Below are 13287 nucleotides of genomic sequence, written 5' to 3' on the forward strand. Positions count from 1 at the left end.
CCTCCCCTCCGCCCCGGGGCAGGGCCAGGCCTCGGCGGCCCCGGCGGCCCCGGCGGCCCCGGCGGCCCCGGCGCCCGAGGCGGAGGCTGCGCGGCTGGGCCCTCCCGGCTTTCCGTAGGCCCGCCCCCATTGGCTGGGCTGACAGCGCATGGGCGGGGCCAGGCGTGGGAGCGACAAGGATGGCGGCCGCCACGGCGCTGATCCTGCCGGAGAGCCCCAGGTAGCTGCCTGGGGTGGCGGGGCCGCGGGCGGCGCCGGGACGCCCCTGCCGGCTGTCGCCTGGGCTCCGAGACGCGCCCCGCCGAGGGGGTGGCCGTGCGGAGTGGCGAAAGGGCGGGGCGGCCCCGCAGGGGTGCGGGGGCTGTGGGCGTCTCCCGTTCCCGGTGGTTCACCTACGGGGCTGCGGGGCGCCTGGCGGCTGGGGGCCGTGGGCCGGCGTGTGGCGTGTGTCGCGATGCCCAGTGTGCGGTCGGGAGGACCCGAGCCTCCCTGGAGTGCTGCTGAGTGACGCGGGAAGCTGTGGCCTTTCTGTTTTCGGCGCGCTCTCTCGGGCCTGATTATGCTAAGGGCTCGCGTTGGTGCCGGACGGACTTTAATCCCTAACACGTGTCAGTATCCCTTAAAATAATTTTTTTTTTTTAAAATCATGTATTTGAGGGAGGACGAGAGAGAGCTTGCGGGAGGCCGCGGAGACAGAGACCCAGCCTCCCTGCTGGGCAGAGGCCCCCTCCTGGTTCATCCCAGGACCCCAGGATCAGGACCTGAGTGGGAGGCAGACGCTTAACCGAGCCACCCAGGCGCCCCTTCAGATCCTTTTCAGTCAAGATAGAGTAGCCCTCAGGCCGATAGAGTAGCTCAAGGCCGGGTTTTGAGCTGGTTACAGTATCTAGCCAGAATTTGGTAACATGCCTTTTGATTTCATTTTATTTATTTTTGGTTCATTTTTGGTGGGTGAGGTGGGCTGTCCAGGGTGGTGATATAAAGGCCTCTCTTAAAATGCAATTATTTACATAGAAGTGATTCTCATTTCATGGAAAACAAATACTAGCGCAGGTGGTGTGTGCCGGTAAGTAATTGAAGTTGGAAAGTAATTTCCTTGTGCCCTGACTGGGCAGGAATCTTCTTGAAGAAGAGAGTTGTCGTTTTAAAGTTTTTCCTTCTTCCTGGATTCCTTGATTTGTGATGGCCAGTTCCTCCCATCAGTGACCTGTTTAATCCCCACCACATCAGTAAGCTATATCCAGTATAATGCAGTAAAATAGTTCTTATCGCCTAAAGTTGATTATTACTGTTGAAGCAGGGTTTTAAAACAATTATGTACTGTTACCCCAAATGATTTTGTCTATCACACACACACTTATAATAGCATTATCTGCTGTGCAGCATTCTTTTCTTCGTATTTTGGTGTCATTGCCACTTTCCTCCTTCCACTCTTTCCATAGTTCCTCTGTGGGTTAAGTGAGTATTAAATACTCGCTGCTGAGTTAATGTCACTCCCCACAGAATGCAAGCTTCCCTCAGTAGTTCACCTTGCTTCAAAGAAAGAGAAACTGCCAAATGGAAAAGTACTTTTGGGTGGCATCTTTCTGGAAATGTCCTGCTTCCTTTGCTGGCCATTATCTTCTTTATAGCAATCAGAGTTGTTGAAATGGAAACTTTGAGACAATAGTAATTATGGACAAGTGTACTTATGGCAAGTACAGTATCACTTAGAAAACTCATGTTAAAATTTTGTTTTACAAATTTGTTTAGCATGAAAAAAGCAGTGTCGCTGATAAATGCAATAGAAATAGGAAGGTTTCCACGGTTGCTCACCCGAATTCTTCAAAAACTTCACCTGAAGGTTTGTATTTTTCATTTCTGTAGTTTATAATACTTTCTTGTGATTGCACTGAAACTCTGTTTCTACTTGAGAAACTTTCTCCAAAGTACAGTGTTCCCCAGTGCTCACTGAGTCTATAGAAAATTTTGTAATGTCCCATCGTCAAGAATTTGGGAAACTCTCTCTTCGTTAAATTTAATCTTTTTTTTTTAAGGAACTTTTCAGAGAGTGTGTGTGTATACATATGCATGTATAAACATATTTATAAATATATAAATATTTATAATATAAATATATAAAATATAAATATATTTTATGGTAGTGTTTACAGTAAACATTTAAGGGTGAATATGGTGTGCAAGATTTTCCAAACGTGTTTGACCTTGGAACTGTGATATTATGGTATATATTTTGGGACTCAGGTTCTGTGTAACATGCTTTGGGGAAATTCTGATTTCATTCTTCCTCTTAAAAATAATGATGTGGTTTTGCTATCACCCCAATATTTAATCTTTTATTGAATCTGTCTCTTCTATTTCAAGGGTGTGATTATTTTGGACATATTGATGTTTAGTGATTTACTCCTTGGTCACCAATCTAAGTTAACTTCTTTAATGCGTTGTGAAAATTTAATTCCATCCAATACATGTTTATGGAGCACCTAGTAACTAGTAACTGCTCTGCCTGGTGGTGCCAGGCGTCACCATTAAATGAGAACCTGAACTTTAAAATTTTTTTTTTTTAAATTCCAGTTAGTTATCATACTATGTAATGTTAGTTTCAGGTGTAGAATATAGTGGTTCAGCACTTCTGTACCACACCCAGAGAACCTGGACCACTTCCTCTTCTTTTTCCTGGGAGCCAACCGGCTTCAGAGCCCTTTCTTCATCTGATGTGTCTCTCAAATTCAAGTTCTCTTCATAGTCTTAGTTCAGATCCTTTATGTCCCTGCTGTAGAATGCATTAACTGTCTTCAAACTGGTATCTCTGCTCAAAGTCTTCTCCCTCCTGTTGTTGCTTCATGATGCTAGTCTATTTATCTCTCCAAATATTTTTTTCCTAAAAAACAAAAAAGCCCAGTTGATCATATCTTTTTGTTTGTTTGCTTGTTTGTTTTTAAAGATTTATTTATTCATGAGAGACACACAGAGAGAAGCTGAGACATAGGCAGAGGTAGAAGCAGCCTCCATGCAGGGAGCTTGATGCGGGACTCGATCCCAGGACCCTGGGATCACGGCCTGAGCCAAAGGCAGACGCTCAACTGCTGAGCCACCCAGGAGTCCCTGATCATATCTTTACAGTGTTTAAAGCCATCATCGACTTCCCATTACCCCATGGGAAAAAGTTCAAAATCTTTAGCATTGTATTATAATCACTTTATAATAATAGTATAATATGGCCACAAGCTATATTATTCCCACTTTGCAAGTGCTCCAATCACACTGTACTCTGCTCTTTTACTAGAACGTGAACTTTTCTACCTCTGTGTCTGTGCATACACTCTTTTCCTTAACTGCAATGTCTTTCTTCCCTTCTTCAGTGAATAAACTAGGCATCTTTCAAGGATTTGGCCATCTCGCTCTCAATAATTTGTTTTCTATGCTTCTAAAACACTTGGTTCATTGTCACATCAGTTTAGTACAGCATAGTATTTGTTTTCTGATGGCAAAGTCTTTCGCTGACCTTGAATACCTTAATTATCATGTCTTACCCATCTTTACCTTTTCCATACCTAATACATTGGTGCTTATGGAGTCGGTGCTCAATAGCTATTCTTAGAGTTATTTCTTTTCCTTGCATGGAAAACAGAAAACAGATATAGGTCCTCAAATTCCTGGCTATAAGGAATCTGTGATGTAGAGGGAGAGACTAGACACCACAACCTAAGAGCAGCTCCATTCCCCGGTATTTGTGATTCCCAGTTTGTTTGCTCCCTCCAATACTGTTCTAATGGCTTTGTGTTACTAATTCATCTGTTCCTTACAGCAACTTTATCTTTCTACCTGCCCAGTCACTACTATTGTTTTGTCAAAACAACTTATTTGATGTATGTTAAAAGGAATCAGATTGACCAACTTGGAAGTTAAATTATAAATATTCATTGCATTTTGTGACTCAGGAATATTATTATAATATTCCTCATATTGATAAAATCTGGTACTATAGGTCATTATTTCATAATTTTAAAAAAGACTTTATTTGAGAGAGCGAGCACGCGTGGGTGCGCACACACACATGTCGGGGGAGGGGCAGGGGGAAGAGAGAGAGAGAAAATCTTAAGCATATTCCACCCTGGAGCCTCACATGGGGCTCGATCTCATGACCCTGAGATCATGACCTGAGCCAAAATCAAGAGGCAGATGCTTAACCGACGGAGCCATGTGCCCCTACGTGATTATTTCAAGAAGATGTATGGTAGTCACAGAAATCCTCCAACTTTTAAGCCAAAACATTTCTCTTGAGGTAAGTGATTGGCATTTTGGCCAAATTGGGTTCATGATTTTCCCAGTCATAAAACAGGTAGTAGGGACTAGGAGTTATGACTGACCTCCCAAAATATGCTACCTTTAGGTTCTAGTGCTGCTTCAGTTGAACAGCCATGTAGTTATTGTCCTAAGCTTTCAAGGCGGGGACTTGTGGAACTTCTGAAATTTCTCCACATTGCTGTTAGGGAGGGGCAGCCGTAAGGGAAAGGTGTTTTTAGTATGTGTGGATAAAGTAGTTATTTTTATGTAAAGTTATTCTGGTAGTTTATATTTTTCATACTTAATAAACCAGTGTCTTTAGGTCAGGGAGATTATTTTGAAAGAAGGGAGGTCAGGGAAAGAAGGGAACTGGTCAGAGGTTCTACTCAGTTTGGTAACCATCTTCTCTGATATTTTGGTTATCAAATTAATGTGTATAATGTGTAAGTCTTGAAAATTATGTATTCAAATTATAAAAAAGACTTAATTTCCTGTTCTATAGATGCTCTTTAAAAAAAAAAGATTTTATTTATTGATTTGAGAGAGAGAGAGAGAGAGTATGTGAGAAAGAGAGAGAGAGCAAGAGCAGAGGGAGGGGCAGAAGGAGAAGCAGACCCCTGCAGAGCAGGATGCCCAATGCAGGTCTTGATCCCAGGATCTGGGACCATAACCTGGAGCCGAAGGCAGATGCCCAACTGACTGAGCCACCCAGGTACCCCTAGATGCTCTTGTAAATCACATTTTTGAAGAACTCATCAAAATAAAAATTACTTGAATAACTATTTGTTTTTACATGCTTTTCTTTTCTTTTTCTTTTTTTTTTTTTTTTTTCAAGATTTTATTTATTTATTCATAGACACAGAGAGAGAGAGAGAGGCAGAGACACAGGCAGAGGTTAGAAGCAGGCTCCGTGCCGGGAGCCCGATGCGGGACTCTATCCTGAGTCTCCAGGATCACACCCCAGGCTGCAGGCAGCGCCAAACCGCTGTGCCACCAGGGCTGCCCTTTACATGCTCTTCTAACTAGAGTATTGTATACTTGAGGGCATGAAATGTATTTCTCTGTAGCACATAATAAATACTCAGTAAATATACTTGAATGAGGAAGGTGGACATTACTATTAATTACTGTCAACATTTTGGGGTTTTACCTTCTAGTATTGTTTTTTGTAAATGTCCATCTCTTTTGGTAGTTACTGTTAGTTTCCACCTCCTATAAATCATAGAACTTAAAATGATGATGATGGTTTTTTTTTAAATTTAAAATGAGCTTGATTTGGCATGATCCAAATATTGAGTTGTACTGTGATTTTTGAGATAATGAAATTTACAAACACATCAGTTTCTTTCACCCTGCATTCACTTTTTCTTTCAGTTTCTCATCCACATATGAATACATGAATCTCCAAATACTCTTCTGTTGAGTTTTTAAGTTTTGAATACTCGAATGTGTGCTAATAGCTTGCTTTTTATGTTGTAGGCTGAGAGCAGTTTCAGTGAAGAAGAAGAAGAAAAACTTCAGGCCGCATTTTCTCTAGAGAAACAAGATCTTCACTTAGTTCTTGAAACAGTATCATTCATTTTAGAACAGGTATTCTGAGTGCTCCATGCTTCCTAACCATGGTTCGTTTACTGCAGATTGGTACTGCTCTGATAGCTGTAAACATCGTATTTCTTCCAAAAAAGGGTACAGATGAAAGCTGCGAATATATTTTAATTGATAATTTTAATATAGTAAAAAAAATTTTGAATGTATGACTTTTTCCCTACCGTATTGCATTCTAGAAAACAATCTGCATGTTGAGTAGCATGAGTAAAGTATTTGACAGCATGAATCAAGACTTCACTGACTTGAGACGGGCATAAGACATTTTTGTTGTTACCTTGTTTGATAACTTAGAGAAATTTCTCTTATTTAAGAAATTTAATAAATGATTTTGGGGGATTTCTTTAACGAGAATGATAAATAAAACATTTAGAAGAGAAGTAGTTGTTAGAGGACCCTTTGTCATACTGTTTCTTCCCACTGAGCTGCCCTTTTGGTTCCCTAGTTTTTGTCTACATTCCAGTACATTCAGTTTTCTTTCAAGTCCCACTCCTCTCACTGCCACCATGATCTTTCCCTGGGCAGCCTTCCCCTCATCTGGATCCCTTCTATCCTTGCCTTGTCAGAGTGGAGCACATTGTCACTTCCTGTATGTCAACCTTCATACAGGATTTTGAATCTGTGAGGGACCTATCAGATCTTTAGTTCCTCTTGTATAAACCTAGCACATTGCTGGGCTTAGAATAGAGTCTCACTAAATTCCTGAACGTTGACTTGGTAGAATATTTGTGAAATAAAAGTTTAAATAGTACTGTGGCTTCTAGAGTCTTGTAGAGAACAGATACTGTTAGGAAGACAAGCTCCCAGGCATCTACTACATATAGGCTTGATTACGGATCATGAAGGTGACTACAGTTCTTAATCCTGGTGAGTTTTCATTACTAGTAAAAGATAATCAGGTAGGACAGAGCAACCATGAAGTTTATGAAAAAAATTGTTCCAGAATGATGATAAGAAATAGATGTTACTAGAAATGTTTATAATATTTTATTATATATTACCTAGGAAGTTGATATTGATAATTTTGAGAAAGTGCTTCTTGGAAAACTTTTTCTTATTTGAGAAATAAATGTATATTTCTTTGTTTTTTTTTTTTAAGGTTTATTTATTTATTTGAGAGAAAGAGTGAATATGAGCAGAGGAAGGGCCAGAGGGAGAGAGAGAATCTCAGGCAGACTCCTTGTTGAGCAGGGAGCCTGACTGAGGGCTCAATTCCAGAACCCTGAGATCATGACCTGAGCCCAAGTCAGATGCTTGAAAGAACTGAGCCACCCAGGTGCCCTGTACATTTCTTTGAGATAGTTAAGTGAAATAAGGAAATGATATTTTAATTATGGTACCATTTACATAGCTACAAAAAAGTTTTTCCATGAAGTGGACTTAGGATTACTTAAAACACAGGCAAAAATGGAAAAGCATAGCCTGAATAATTTAGGCCTTTTAACCCTGCATCTTCCAGTTGTGTATATTATTACTGGTAAAATTTTTAAAACTCTGCAATAGAAATAGGAAATATTCATTTCATTCAAATCATTTAAAGATAATTTTGTATTTAATTATAATCTGAGGTCTCTGTATGAATCTTGGAGATATGTGTGATCTTTTTTTCCCTCTTGAATAGGCAGTGTATCACAACGTGAAGCCAGCGGCTCTGCAGCAGCAGTTAGAGACCATTCATCTCAGACAAGACAAAGCAGAAGCGTTCAGCAATGCTTGGTCTTCTATGGGTCACGAAACAGTTGAAAAATTCAGGCAGAGGATTCTTGCTCCCCACAAGGTAGAGGATTCTATTAACCGAAAGATATTTTTCAATAAGAATGGCAAAGATTGTTGTACCTTAAGGGTTTTAGAGTGGTAATGTTTTATGAGAGGTAGTCAGGCAAAAATAAAAAAAAGAATATATACAATATTCCTTTTACTTTTTACTTATTTTTAAAGATTTTATTTATTTGTTTGAGAGAGAGAGAACATGAGCAGGGAGGAGCAGCAGAGGGAGAGAGAGAAGCAGACTCCTTGGCTGAGCAGGGACTGCAATGCGGGGCCCTATCCTAGGATCCCAGGACCATGACCGAACAAAAGGCAGATGCTTAACTGACTGAGCTACCCAGGGGCCCCTATATACAATATTCTTGTAAGATTATTTCCAGACGTATTGGCTACCACAGTGTGATTTAGTTTTAGTTGCTAGTTTAAAATATGTTCGGTGACTTCAGAATGGGAATGAGACAGTCTTCCTTTTTTTGCTTTTCTGAGTACTCAGGCAGAGTTGTTTTTTTTTTTTTTTTGTCAATTGTGTAGCTGTCTGTAAGACTTACTACATTTTTACTGAATAACATAATTACGTTGTTTTTGTGTGTCTGTGTTAGTGCGAGCAGCAGTTAGTGAACAAAGTGAACACTTAGGGACAAATGTAAAATAGCAGCAACATTCAGAGCTCTTCAGCTCTACCTTTAGTCACTGGAGGTTAAATGATCCCACAGATTTTGGCCTTTTTATATTAGATTCTATTGCATAACTGATTTTCAGATTTACAACCCACTCTGTTTTCCTGGGATGGGTCTCACTTGGTGTGGAATATCATCCTTTTTATATGTTGCTATTTGATTTGCTAATATTTTGTTAACAGTTTTTCCATCTGTGTTCATGGGAGATAATGGTTTCTTTGTGGTATCTTTGATGGTATCAGGGTAAGACTAGAATTGTGAAACAAGCTGGGAAGTGTTCTCTCCTCGTCTCTGATTTGCTAAAAGGATTTGTGAAGGATTGGTATAATTGTGCATTTTCCCCAGCATTCTCTGAGAGTTCTAGTACCCTGTTAGCACTTAGTATTGTCAGTTGCTTTTATCAAAGCTATTCATCTAAGGTTTGTGGTGGTATTTTGTGTTTTTAATTTGTGTTTTCCTAACAACAAATTATGTGGATGATCTTTTTATGCGCTTACTTGTCTCTGTATATTTTCATGAGTAAAACATCTGTTCAGAGCTTTTGCCTGTTTTTTCCATACTATCACAGATAAGGAAACTCCACGTTAGTAATCTAAAGGGCAGTCTCAGGTGTCAATCCCAGCATATGGAAATGCATGGGAGTGTTTTTGTTTTGGGTTGTTATAATATGGAGATAGTGTTTGATTTCTTTCTGTTGCGTTTTTTAATTCTTTATGTATTCTGGGCATGTGTCCTCAGATGGGATTTGCACATATTTTCTCCTCATCCATAGCTTCCCTTTTCCTTTTCCTAACAGTGGCTTTTGCAGAAGAAAAGCTTTTAATTCCAATGAAGTTTGCTTTATCAGTTAATTTCTTTTATTGATCCCGCTTTTGGTTTTGTATCTAAGAATTTGTAGCCTAATTCAGTGTTACAAAGATTTTCCCTTTTGTTTTCTTCTGCTTTATAAGTTAATGTTTTATGTTTAGCTCTAAGATCCCTTTTGAGTTAATTTGGTGTACGTTGCAGATTAAATTTCCTTTTTTTCTGCATAAAGATGTTCATTTTAGATATTCATTTATACATGTCCAGCATAATATGTTGATAACATCCTTTGTCACTGAATTGCCTTGGCCCATTTGTCAAAAATCATTTGACAGACTTGTGTGTCTCTTTCTCTGGACACTGTTTTTTGGTTCCATTAACCTCTGTGTCTATCTTTATGCTTTTATGCCAATATCATACTGCCTTAATTACAGAAGCATTGTAGGAAGCCTTAAAATCAAGTATTGTGAGTTTGCTAACTTTAGGTTTTATTTTGTGTTTTTTTTTTCATAATTGTTTGGCATATTCTAGTTTGACTTTTCATATAAATTTGAAAAGGAGCTTTTCAAAAAAATTTACAAAAAATCCAGCTGAGAATTTGATTGAGATTATGTTTAACTTATAGATAGATCACTTTGTGGAGAAATGACTTCTTAGTAGTATTGAGTATAGCTCTCTCACATATTTAGGTTGTCTTTGATTTGTTATAACAGCTTTGTTCATTTTTCAGCATATAAATTCAGTATGTATTATGTTAGACTTGTGCCTAAGTATTTTTTGTTTTTAGAGTTATTGTAAATGGTACTGTTTTTCATTTTATTTATTTATTTATTTATTTATTTTTATTTATTTATTTATTTTTTAATGGTACTGTTTTTAAAATTCTGGGTTGTAGTTGTTTACTGCTAGTATATGGAAACACCGTTGATTTTTATATATTGATCTTGTCTTCTATGACCTGTCCATGAATAGAGACAGTCTGTTCAGGTTTTATTTGTTTTGCTCAGTGTTTTACTATTTTTATTTACCCTATTGCACTGAGTAGTACTTTTAATATGATGGTAAGTAGGACTCATAAGCCCAAACATCCTACCTTGTTTCCAGTTTTATTTATTTAGTTAATTTGTTTGCTTGTTTTAAGATTTTTTAAAAATAATCTGCACACCCAATGTAGGGCTCGAACTCAGGACCTTGAGATCAGGAGTCGCACATTGTGCTGACCGAGCCAGCTTGGTGCTCCACCTTGTTTCCGGTTTTGGAGGTGATGATTCAGTCTCTTACCATTACGTATGATGTAAGCTACAGGCTGTTAGAGAGTGCTCTTTATTATTGTCATTTCTCTCCTTTTTTTTTTTTTTTTTTAACTGCATTCTGAGAGTTCTCAGGTGTCCTCCACATCATGGCTTCATGTTTCATCATTTAAATTTCTACTTTTCTGTATATCCTGTACAGATTTTAGTTTTCCATTCTGTGTCCTTGAGGTTCTTCTTTCAATTTAGCAACCATTTCAATTTAGCAAAATCTGTACTTGCCTTTTAATATTTGCCTTTTTCTTTATATAATTTTCTTTCTTGAATTTATACAAGTACAGTATACTTATACACTTAAAAATATTTCTTCTTCCTGCTTCCATTAGTGTGTAATTTTTCAGTGTCTTTTGGATGATAGTTTTTTTAAAGTAATATTTTTTATCCAAATTATGTTGCATTATATTAACATCTAAGAAGTGGCTTAATCAGTTGTTATATAAAATATGCAAAGAGGAGGCTGTAAGGACATGATAAATTGTGTATTATTCCCTTAAGAATGCAGAAGATTCTTTTTCTATAAGAAAAATTCTTTTTCTATACACACACACACACACACACACACACACACCATGTGTCTTCTTTATCCATTCATCTATTGGTGGACACTTATGTTGCTTCCGTATCTTGGCTATTCTAAATAATGCTATAATAAATAAAGGTACATATATGTTTTCAAATTAGTGTTTTAGTTTTCTTTGGATAGGTACTCAGAAAATTACTGAATCATATGGTATTTTTACTTTTACTTTTTTTTTTTTTTTTTAAAGTAAGCTCTATGCCTAATGTGAGGCTTAAATTCATGACCCTGAGATCAAGAGTCACATACTCTACAGGCACTTGGGTGGTTCAGTTGGTTAGGGTCTGCCTTCGGTTTAGGTCATGATCCTGGGGTCCTGGGGTTGAGCCCTGTGTTGGCTTCCTGCTTCTCTCTCTCCCTCTGACCCTCCATCCTTTCATGCACTCTCTCTCTCTCTCTCTCTCTCAAATAAATAAATAAAATCTTTTAAAAAAAGTCCAATACTGTACCAATTGAGCTGGCCAGGGGCCTCTCTATTTTTAATTATTTGAGGCAACTCTATACTGTTTTCCACAGAGGCTGCACAAATTTACATTCCCACCAGCAGTGCAGGAGGAGGGTTCCTTATTCTCCACATCCTCATCTTGTTACTGTCTTTTTGATTCTCTCCATTCTAACAGGTGTAAGGTGATATCTCAGTGTGGTTTTGATTTGCATTTCTCTGATGATGAATGATGTTCAGCATCTTTTCATGTATCTGTTGGCCACATGTAGGTCTTTGGAAAAATGTCCAAGTCATTTTTTAATCAGATTGTGTTTTTGGTGTTGAGTTTTATAAGTTCTTTATTTTGGGTATTAGCCCCTTATCAGATACATCATTTTTGAATATCTTCTCCCAGTCAATAGGTTTTCTTTGCATTTTGTTGTTGGTTTCTTTTGCTGTGCAAAAGCTTTTTATTTTGATGTAGTCCTAGCAGTTTATTTTTGCTTTTATTTCCCTTGCCTGAAGAGACATATCTAAAAAATAATGTTGCTGCGGCTGATGTCAAAGAAATTTACTGCCTATGGTTTCTTCTAGAAATTTTATGGTTTTAGTTTCACATTTATTTCTTTAATGCATTTCAAGTTTATTTTAGTGCATGATCTAAGAAAGTGGTCCAGTTTCATTCTTTTGTGTGTAGCTGTCCAGCTTGCTCGGCACCATTTATTGAAGACACTGTCTATTCTCCCTTGTATATTCTTGCCTCCTTTGTCATAAATTGATTGACCATGTAATTGTGGGTTTCTTTCTGGGCTCTCTATTCTGTGTCATTGATCTCTGTGTCTGTTTTTGTGCCAGTACCATGCTGTTTTTGTTACTAATGCTCTATAGTATATCTTAAAATCTGTCATTGTATTTCCAGCAGCTTTGTTCTTCTTTCTTAAAATCATAGCAAACATTTCATGTATTTATTGTAGGCCAAATGCTCTGCTAAGTGCTTTGTATCTTGTAAAACCTTTTAATAGTTATAGTTTATATTGAAAATAAAATTGAGGCTTAGAGGGACTAAATAACTGGTTCAGGATCATGCATCTGAATAAGTGGCAGAGCAGGGATTTGGCAAAAGTAGTCACACTCCTACACCATGATAGTATACGTCTACCTAGATGTTAGCTACACAGTTTTTCTGTGTCAGGCACAATTTTACTATGTAGGGTGGTTTACAGAGTTTTCTGTGTATGTATGATATCTTTGAAAAGGAAGAAAATAATACTTTATAAAGGGTATCTTTACCACCTTATCGCGCTTGGTCTGTGGTGAAGCTTACATGAGAATCAGGTCTGTTTCTTAAGCTTTGTTCCTTTTAAATCATGCTACCTCCTGCAGCTATAATGCTGTCTTCCTTTTTGGCTCTGATAACTATTTAGGCTGTGTGAAAATAGATAGTGTCATTTAAATAGCAACAAAAATATATGGCAGAGACTTCTTACGTAGTGAACGAAAGGTGTATCTATAATGACTGTTGGTTTGGGTAATTTAGGGGCTCACTTGCATGAACTCTCTATGTAGTACTTGCAGTGGAACATCTGTGGGTAATAATTATAAATTCAAATTGTCAGATTCGGTTAAGTAATAAGTTAAAAAATCAAAGGTGCTTATTTTTAATTTTTAAAAACACCCCTTTTTGTCTTTTATTATTTAGGTCCAGTAAGTCAGAGGCAGACTGAAAATTAATCTTCATGATAGATTTTGCCAGATATGATTGAAGGGATTTTTAAATTTTATCCCATCTCACTTTTTTTTTTTTTAATATACCTTATCTCTTTGGAGACTTGATAC

General features: G+C 38.0%; 1 protein-coding gene and 1 long non-coding RNA gene across 5 annotated transcripts in view; one reads left to right on the forward strand and one right to left on the reverse strand.

Annotated features, from left to right (window-relative positions):
* The first annotated feature begins 70 nt into the window (after nt 1–70).
* The window catches only part of COMMD10 (COMM domain containing 10), a 182432-nt gene continuing 169215 nt past the window's right edge, over nt 71–13287 (forward strand). Inside the window, exons 1-4 of one of the 4 annotated variants that reach the window (XR_012037696.1) lie at nt 71–220; nt 1753–1843; nt 5767–5877; nt 7514–7669. Coding sequence is in view for 3 of the 4 variants with exons in the window: in XM_072840614.1 (XP_072696715.1) it covers nt 180–220; nt 1753–1843; nt 5767–5877; nt 7514–7669 (399 nt within the window). In the remaining variant the exon portion in view is untranslated. Of the gene's footprint in view, nt 609–1752; nt 1844–5766; nt 5878–7513; nt 7670–13287 lie in introns of all 4 variants that reach the window. The other 3 variants (XM_072840614.1, XM_072840615.1, XM_072840616.1) reach the window with 3 other exon arrangements.
* LOC140641183 (uncharacterized) overlaps nt 1952–13287 on the reverse strand; it is a 50950-nt gene continuing 39614 nt past the window's right edge. The window contains exon 3 of the long non-coding RNA XR_012037697.1: nt 1952–2881. This is a non-coding gene — a long non-coding RNA (uncharacterized lncRNA). The remainder of the gene's footprint in view (nt 2882–13287) is intronic.

The sequence above is a fragment of the Canis lupus genome, chromosome 10 (genome assembly GCF_048164855.1).
Source record: "Canis lupus baileyi chromosome 10, mCanLup2.hap1, whole genome shotgun sequence".
Lineage (NCBI taxonomy): Eukaryota > Metazoa > Chordata > Mammalia > Carnivora > Canidae > Canis > Canis lupus.